Source organism: Triticum aestivum, chromosome 3A (assembly GCF_018294505.1).
Source record: "Triticum aestivum cultivar Chinese Spring chromosome 3A, IWGSC CS RefSeq v2.1, whole genome shotgun sequence".
Classification (NCBI taxonomy): Eukaryota; Viridiplantae; Streptophyta; class Magnoliopsida; order Poales; family Poaceae; genus Triticum; species Triticum aestivum.
The window spans coordinates 336,595,022-336,604,160 of NC_057800.1; the positions used below are offsets into that span (position 1 = coordinate 336,595,022).

At 45.1% G+C, this 9,139-nt stretch overlaps 1 protein-coding gene across 6 annotated transcripts in view; it reads left to right on the plus strand.

The window, feature by feature from the left end:
* Window positions 1-8,595, plus strand: part of LOC123061258 (protein HASTY 1) — a 29,192-nt gene extending 20,597 nt beyond the window's left edge. For 3 of the 6 annotated variants that reach the window (XM_044484272.1, XM_044484271.1, XM_044484270.1), the window contains exons 21-22: window positions 7,746-7,929; window positions 8,254-8,595. In XM_044484272.1, the coding sequence (XP_044340207.1) occupies window positions 7,746-7,929; window positions 8,254-8,333 (264 nt within the window). In that variant the 3' untranslated portion in view covers window positions 8,334-8,595. Of the gene's footprint in view, window positions 1-6,824; window positions 7,000-7,078; window positions 7,370-7,471; window positions 7,611-7,745; window positions 7,930-8,253 lie in introns of those variants that run through there. The other 3 variants (XR_006428822.1, XR_006428823.1, XM_044484273.1) reach the window with 3 other exon arrangements.
* The last annotated feature ends 544 nt before the right edge of the window (window positions 8,596-9,139 follow it).

Genomic DNA, 9,139 nt, shown 5'->3' on the forward strand with positions numbered 1-9,139 from the left:
AGTGGCGCCAAGCTTCTGGCATTCTCTGTGACAAGAGAGTGGCACAAAAGCTAAAAGGCAAGTTCTACAGGACGGCGGTTTGACCTGGAATGTTGTATGGCGCTGAGTGTTGGCCGACTAAAAGGCGACATGTTCAACAGTTAGGTGTGGCGGAGATGCGTATGTTGAGATGGATGTGTGGCCACACGAGGAAGGATCGAGTCCGGAATGATGATATACGAGATAGAGTTGGGGTAGCACCAATTGAAGAGAAGCTTGTTCAACATCATCTGAGATGGTTTGGACATATTCAGCGCAGACCTTCAGAAGCTCCAGTGCATAGCAGACGGCTAAAGCGTGTGGAGAATGTGAAGAGAGGTCAGGGTAGACCGAATTTGACATGGGAGGAGTCCGTAAAGAGAGATCTGAAGGAATGGAGTATCATCAAAGAACTAGCTATGGACAGGGGTGCGTGGAAGCTTGCTATCCATGTGCCCGAACCATGAGTTGGTCATGAGATCTTATGGGTTCCACCTCTAGCCTACCCCAACTTGTTTGGGACTACAGGCTTTGTTGTTGTTCTTGTTGGTTATGGGTTGACTATCTAATTGTCGAGGCGGTAGTGATAGTATCTTGTATCTAACTATGCTTGCTCTAATGACTTGTCCTTTCTCCCGTTAAAAGGTGGGTACCTTTCCCTAAATCTTCTCCCATGCATGATGTTCTCCGGTTCTTTGTATTCCAGATCTCTCTTAACCGAAGAAATAGAAGCTTGAGAAGGAATACTGCTAAAAACCTACTTCTCTCTCAAATAAAAACCTAGTTCACTCGCTAAGCATCCATGGCTGAATTGTGAAAGCGTCGACCAACCTATAATTCACTCGGTAAAGCATCGATGGCTTAATGGTGAAAGCACCCACCAACCTAGTTCACTTGCTAAAGCATCGTTGGCTGAATGGTGAAAGTGCCCACCAACCTAGTTCACTCGCTAAAGCATCCATAGCTGTTGTCCTGTATTGATCAGGGTGGTATATGGTGGCATAATTACCACTAACCAACTATCCATCAACTGACCCGGTAGACACCCTTCCGTTAACGCCAAGAGCCGTTGTTAGTAAGAGGTCTTTTTTCCTTTCTTGTAGAAGTTTTTTATGCTGCGCAGGTTGACCCTATCCAAGATACAAATTCTTGTATGTAGTTGCCAGTAAAAACTCGAGTTTGTTATTATGGGTAGTTCCTACAAAGAATCGGACTAATGATGTATACAATGCTTGAGTTATTGACTATATAAAGCAGATTGAGTAGTGAAGTCTTGTGCTATGAATGCATAAGGAGGTAAAGAGTAAATATATTGAGCTACTAAGTAAGCTGCTGCCTTCTATAGTAATGCGGAGTGACATAATCAATTGAATTCGATTGGTACCTCGAACTCCATTGGCCCCTTACCTCAAGTCGGGATAAGAAGATAAATTGTACATTTCCTTGTTTAAACATGAGTTCAAACTCATTTTGCGTGCATCCAACAGGAACTGAACCCGCAAATTTACCACCAAGCGAAACCAGTGGTTTCTTGGTCATGACTCATGACCTGCTAAAACGAAAGTGACATTAAAGAGTGTTCCTAAATCGGAAGTCCTTTATTTATATACAACACACACATATTCCTCCCGATGTGGGTAATACTTGTTACAATAGAGCGACCCCCCCCCCCTCTCAAATCGTGAAAACTTGACATTGTTGTTGGTGGTGTATGAATGGGGCTCGCGTTCATGGTGGTGTGTGGCTGTTCCTTGTGGGGCTCACCCATGGACCAAGCTAATAGGAGGGTAAGGCTAGGGTGGGTTTGGACGTTGTAGGTTGTGGGGTGGTTGGCTGGCTGGTGCTGCAGGCGTCTGAGTTGCTCGGCTTGCTCCATATGCGGAGGTGGTGTAGGTTTTGTATGAGAAGTCGCTCGCATGGCAGAGGGTGTCGCTGGTGCTTGGTTTGGTTGTTGTGTCCTGATCCGACAGGGTGGAGAGTTGTGGCCTATCATGAGGTGAGGTGCTGTCTTGGGGGACTGCATGTGGCGGTGCTATGGCGGGTGACGTCGGAGGCTTGCCAATAACGTCTTCATGTCGATCATAGTGGTTTTACTGTCGCTTGGGCCAATCACTAGTAAGCGAGTTTAGTTCAAGCCCCCTGGTGGAGATTCTTGAATGGCGATCATTGGCTTTCATCAATGAGAGTTCGAAACCTTGCTTGTAGACTTGCGAAAGCTGGCCGCTGTAGGTATCATGGCCTTCTCAACGCACGGCCTTCTTGTCTCGCGTTGGTCTCTACTCGCTAGGTGGAGCCCCTGTGGGACTCAAGCAACTTGGGCGACGTGCATTGGTTAGACCGCTCCATGCTTGCATCCCGCGCCGCTATATCTTGGAGGCCCATCCGACAATCAACCTTTCCAACTTGAGCTAGCATGCCCCTCCTGGGCTATCAATCTTTGGCGCAAGGGTATCGTCGAGCGGGCCATCATTGTGTAGAAGCAGGGTTTGTGGTAAGGGCCGTCAAGTCCTGTTAATCTAATATTAATGATGCACACTTGTATTTTAATTAGACTAGCACAATGCCCGTGCGTTGCTACGAAGCCATAAAAACAATGAATCACCAATGGCTTAGGAGATCATGATAAGATGATGGTGTCTTGCGCCTATTGCATGGTTCACGATTAAAAAGAGAGTGCGAATATAACAGAAGATCATGTTGCAGTCCCTGAAGAGTCTCGAGCGACCATAGTAGGTCCTTTGCAAGATTCTAGTGAGATGCATTTTGAAATCGGGACATAGGAGAATGGGCGTGAATAAGTTGAATGCACAAGATCAAAGATTAGATAGGAGGACAAAATCTATCGTCGCATTGAATTGTAATTTGTTTGCCCTCTTCTGCTATGACATGGAACCGAAAGAGTTTGTTGGGCAGAGGAACTAAAATCACGGCGATTATTTTGAATTGGAGGCATACTTGCATTTATAATTTGTGTTCCTATAAGAATGTTATTATCATTAGGGTAGCAGTGTATTTGTTTACTTGGGATGGTTCCCACACCTAGTAGAAGTAACATTTGTTTATTTATGTCTCTTGGAAGGTTGCTGCTCCCACATGTGGGCAGTGCATTTGTTTATTTGTGTGATCCCACATGTGAACTCACCACCAACTCCAACATTTATAAGTAGGAAAGATTAATGGAGTTTAATTTTTACCTTGGGATTCTTGGTGATGCCTGAGCGTGTATCTAGTGCTTCCTCCTAGCCTCAGGCCACCTGAGCGTAAGGGCAAAGGATACTTACGTTTTGGTGGTTAATGTCCCACGAGGACCGTGAGTGGGTTGTTGTGGCTTCGATGCCATCCCAAGGCTCTTACAATACCCGATTTCGCTCCACAGCTAGTTTGCCTGCAGTATGTTTTACCGTGGTTCACTCTCGTCAGCTATCCGAGGGCAATCATTTTCCAGCCGAAGGTAGGGATGAAAGTATAGGGTAGTTTACCTCTTAGCCCTCCCATCCTCTTCTCGAATGTTGTCTGATATCGGAGCTGAAGCACTAGTTGTGTTCCAGGAATGTCTTATCGTGGCATGCCTCGAGATTTCGAGGTGCTGTTTTGGGCACATGTGAAAAAAGACTCGTAAGTTAGCGAGAAAGAGGAGGGTCTCAGTAGGACGATTTTATTGGTCTATCTAGTCCGAAAGCTAGGTTGCTACTCCGAGTACAACAAACCCTTCTACCTCCTTGTATACATGCCTTGCCGTTCTCGCTCACCTTTTTTTGATTGGGGACTTGGGGTGATTTCGAGGTGCTGTTTTGGGCAGATGTGAAAAAAGACTCGTAAGTTAGCGAGAAAGAGGAGGGTCTCAGTAGGACGATTTTATTGTTCTATCTAGTCCGAAAGCTAGGTCGCTACTCCGAGTACAACAAACCCTTCTACCTCCTTGTATACATGTCTCGCCGTTCTCGCTCACCTTTTTTTGATTGGGGACTTGGGGTGTGATCTTCTAGAGAGGGGAACAGACATGGCGGTTCTTTGTTTTTTCCAGTAGGTGCCCACGATGTCCCTGTTAAAATATACTCAATTGCGCAAGGGTCGGCTTATTGTGTTTCTATTGTATAAGCAGGATGTTTTTATTCTGGGACGAAGAGCATTGCAGGTATTAGACCGGGGGCGCACATTCCTTCAGTGGAACCTCATGTTCCTTATCACATGTCAACATTATTTATTCGACATTATTTGTTCCATGACGTGAAACATGACCATCAACTTATGCATGTGCTAGTCTAATAGTCATGTGTCCTCACATGAATTCTGACTAGGGACTAGTTTAGAATAATCACTCAAGCATAGAGTTTCACAAACAACTATGATCGCCTCTAGGGCATATATCTATCAACTGATATTATTCAAGGAACATCTAATAAACCATGGATACTAGTAATATTATTCAATGAACATTCAATAAACCATGGCTATACTGAAATATAATCTTCTATGATTACCTCTAGGGCATATATCTAACAGTTGGCATGTTCTATCAGACATCTGAATTGTTTCCGAGTAAGTGGGATATATGTTTTATACTCCCTCCGTCCACGAATAAGTGTACATCTAGCTTTTGTCCTAAGTCAAAGTTTTAAATTTTTGAAAAACTATATAGAAAAGAGTAGTAACATATATGACGCAAAATTGGTATATTATGAAAGTACATTTCAAAACGGATCTACTGATACTAATTTAGTGCCATAAATGCTGCTACTTTTCCCTAAAAAGTTGGTCAAAGTTTTAGAACTTAGGACAAAAGCTAGATGTACACTTATTTGTGGGCGGACGGAGTAAGCATCAAGGGTACCTGTAACATGCTTAGAAGCTTCTGAAGCTACAATCCAGTCTACATGTGGCTGTATGTATGTTGAAGCAAGAGCCTAAGGGTGTGTTTGGTAGCCTGCATGGAGGGTGCATGAGCCTAAAAGTTCAACATCGAACCCACTTTTTGCTGTTTGGTAGGGTGCATGGGCTCCTGTGGGCTGTGCTCAACTGATGCAAAAAGGGCCCTCAACTATGCTCGCTCGAGCACCCCCAGCGAGGCGAGCCGGGGTCAGCTAAGCTGCGTTCGACCCACGACCCCCTCGAACGACCACCCCTCCCGAACCCCGCCTCTCCCTCGTGACCCCATTTTTTGTCCTAGCCGCCCCTCTTCAACCTCGTCGCCGCCGCCGTGGAGGTAGCGCCTCCACCCTTCCTCCCTTCTTTCACCTCCTTCTCCCTCCCCCCTTCCTTACTAACTTCCACTAACCCCCTCCCCCTCCAGCTGCCACGCCTGAGCTCCGGCCAGTTCGTCCACCCCCGTGGCGACGGCGACTGGCGGCGAGCGAGGCCTCGCGGGGCTGCGCTCACGGCGGACGCGGGCGTGACGTGGGGCCGCAGTAGACGCGGGAGTTCGCCAACGAGCTGCTGCTGCTGGTCAACGGGATGGAGGTCGACCGCGTGCTCCGCGCTATGTGCCGCCGTAGTGCCTGACAGTGGTCCTCGATCTGGAGATGCTGCCGCCGTTGCACCTCACACACTCCCCTTTGATCCATTCCTCACTCCGTTTCACTTGTTCCTTCCTCTTGGTTTTGATTGGAATTGGTAATAGTTCTGCTGCTTGATGCATTCGTCCGGTTCAGTAGGTTCAGTAGTAGTAGCAGCACTACTGAAGCACAAGAAGAAATCGATTTCTTCAGCTTTATGCAATTCTTATTGTTTAACTGGAATCCAATGAAGCTATCTAATATGAATCTAGTGATGTTATATTGCTGAGATTATGTTTATTGCTCCAATATGCTGAGATATGAATCTAGTAATTGTTTCTTCATATTTATATATAGCCGAAATAATCTTTCATTGTTCAGATTATGTTGAAACGGTGATGTTTTATTGCTTGAATGATTAGTGAAATTTAGAAATATTGTTCGAAATTGTATTAGCATAAAAAAACTTTGTTGATGCAGCCTACCTCAGATACAGCCTACCAAACACAGTCTCGACAGAGCATGTCTCAACACATACATCACAACCAAACAACTGCACATGCGTGTACCCAGCATGTCTAGACTTGACATGTCTCAAAGAGGAACATCATGTCTCAACCTGCGCATCAAAATGCCAAACACACCCTAAGCCTAAGCCTAAGTACCTTCACCCGCCTGGGCATAGTTGGCTTAGCAAAGTGTTAAGCGGCTGTGGTTGCGCCCTTGGGTACTACAGGATAATTTTCTCTTCCTGCCTCAGTGCCTCCACCTTTCTCTGGACCTCCACCATCATCATCACACCAAGCTCCAAGAGTAAATGGTTTCCAATGTCTCCCATGTTGCTACTGCATTTGTGTTGGCCTCCACCATCCTAGCGATGGATATGGTGAAACAGATACCATTCGCCATGCAACCATGGTTGGATTAGTGCTATTCCACATACGCCATTCAGTACTTATCAACAGGTTCAACACAGGTTTCCTGCAAGTGGTGTTCCACTCCTTTTGTCCCAAGGATCAGCTTGGCCCTTAGACCAACTCAAGTAGTTCTTGCTCCCATCTAACTCGACGACCTCATTTGGCATTAACTTCAGCTTCAGCTCAGGAGCAACCTTGCCAGTTCTTGCTCCCCTCTAATGTTAGTACACAGCTAGTATAAATTAATGTGACGCACTTCAATCTGCCTAGAACTATTGCCATTGAATTGGAAGCGGGACGGGTTCGGGCGCCACCCTGCACCCCTACTAAGTTGTAAATGAGGAAATTTCTCCATGTCCTCTCCTGGACACAACCTTTATTTGTATTGTATTTACAGTTAGGTCCTGGTACAATACTACTACAACAATACTCGTCAAAAGATGAGGTGACCATGATGATGTTACAAGTTGCAAGGGAGCACTACTGCAACTGGAGCCATGAAGAGTTGACTTGCAGGAGCAGCAATGGCGTCCCACAGTAGCTGCAGGTCTGAGACCAAATAAATCCTCCAGGTAGGGCTACAAAGAAGACAACCCAAAGTCCGATGTATGTACATGGATGTTCCACAACCAAAGCCCGGTCTATGTGCAGGTCTGACGTATGGATGGCTTCAAGGTGGTAGAGAATGTGGGGTTATATTTGGACTTGAGTTATAATCATGTGGATAGCGTACAAGTCAGTGTCCGTGCCGGACACTTGGCACCCCAAGCCTCCTATATAGGGGGGGTGGGGGGGGGATGCCGTAACTCATGAAACGTGATACCAACGACCACGCGAGGTGATGCAGCATGCCCCGGATCCTAGGCAGCTACTGTTGCGGTATGGCGTCGTCTATGATCTTGCATGGTGTGGTTTTTTCGAACATTGCGGTGGGAACATGAGGTAGGTTAAGCCGTTTTTTTTAATAAACTGGTCATTTGTAAGGTTTTTGGCCTGGTTTTTTTCTTATAAATGGGGTCATTCCTGGTTCTTTATGAAATACAGGAACAATCCTGCACTTTTGAGTAATAATAAATACTATTGTGAGTAAGCTGCAAGTTGTGTTTGTAGACCTTGCCATGACATTGGTTAAACCTTATTAGAGGTTGATTATGTGGAAACATTTAAGGGGCTCCGGTACAGTGTAAGTGAAAATACGCTGAATTTGCCATGTTCTTGTGCCTTGATTGCTACTACTGTTCTTTTCATTACTAATAGTAGAGCATTTTAATCTTGTGACTGTTGAGCATTCAGACTTATAATAAGTACTTGCATGTAGGTTCTTCTATCCCTCTCAGACATGAAGCAGGAAGATTTGCTAGCTTTTGATGATTGTTTGAGCAAAACTGCTAGTCCAAAAGAGCAGAAGCAACATATGAGGAACTTACTTCTGCTAGCTACAGGGAACAAGTTAAAAGCTCTTGCCTCTCAAAAGACCACCAATATTATCACAAATGTTACAAGTGAGCAAACTGAATCACACGATTTTCATTTTTATTGCATAATATTTGACGAGTCATCAGTACATAGTTAAAAAACAGCACCTTTTCTTTTTCCCATCTGTAGTTTTTTAGTCTGTTATTGAGAGTTGGTTTAATGGAACTCTTTTCTGTTTCTAGTGATATTTCTGTGACTAGCATTTTTCATTCTTCCATCTACAGTAAGCATTTTCTTTCGCTTACTAGATTTGCTTGTGATGCTATGTTGTGTTGTGAAATAAATCTAGAGCGGATTTTGGAAGTTTACTCTGCCATGCACTGACAAACATTGCTTTATTTCACATCCAGCTCGAAATCGGGGCACTGTAGCACACAATGGACCCAGTGCTGAAGAAGACGATCACATTGGATTAGCTGGACTATCATAGGAATGACCTGCTGAAGTTGTGGTTGTGTACAAAATGACGAAACGATGGTTTTAAACTTGGTATTGTGGTAAATAATTGTGAAAAACCAGATTCTTGCAGCATTTTTTTTCTTGAATATGCAAGCATGCGTATCATATATTAAAGGAGGGTGAAGAATCCATCCACATCAAAATGTTACATATAACAGTTAGGGCTGGGCATTCGGTTCCCCCAACTGATTGGTTCGGTGCTTCGGGTAATTGAGAAATTTGGTTTACTGAAATTGCAGACTGATCGGTTTCCTCCAAAAGCAACAACTGAGACTTCACTCCACTGGAACTTTGCTTCAGTCCTCGGTTAAGACCGAGCAGAACTGATCTGCAAGAAAGCAATGATAAATTTGATGGGGAGGGCACTTCCCTTTGCCCTCTCGAGTTGCCACCATAGGTTAAACCTTGCTTGGTGAGAGAGATGGGACAAGAAAGGAATGCCCGTCCGCAAGCTTGCCTGCGACCTGGGTGCGCCCCTTGCTTGATGAGTTCTGACCAGGTGGTACTTCCTCTAGCTACGGCCCATGGGCGCGTGCCACTTCCGTGGTGAGCCGGCGAGATGGGGCTGCGATTGCGAGCCATCTAGATGGGGCGGCGGGGTTAATGTTTAAGTCAAAAGATCAACTTGTATTGATTGATAGTCAGAGTACAGTTTATATATGACTGGAAGAGATGCGTCGAACAGGCTCGATGGTTCGAACAGTCATATCGTAGGTCCGTTGCTAATTACAGGGATGCAACAGTTAGAAAGAGAGACGCGTTCGTTGCTATGCTGTT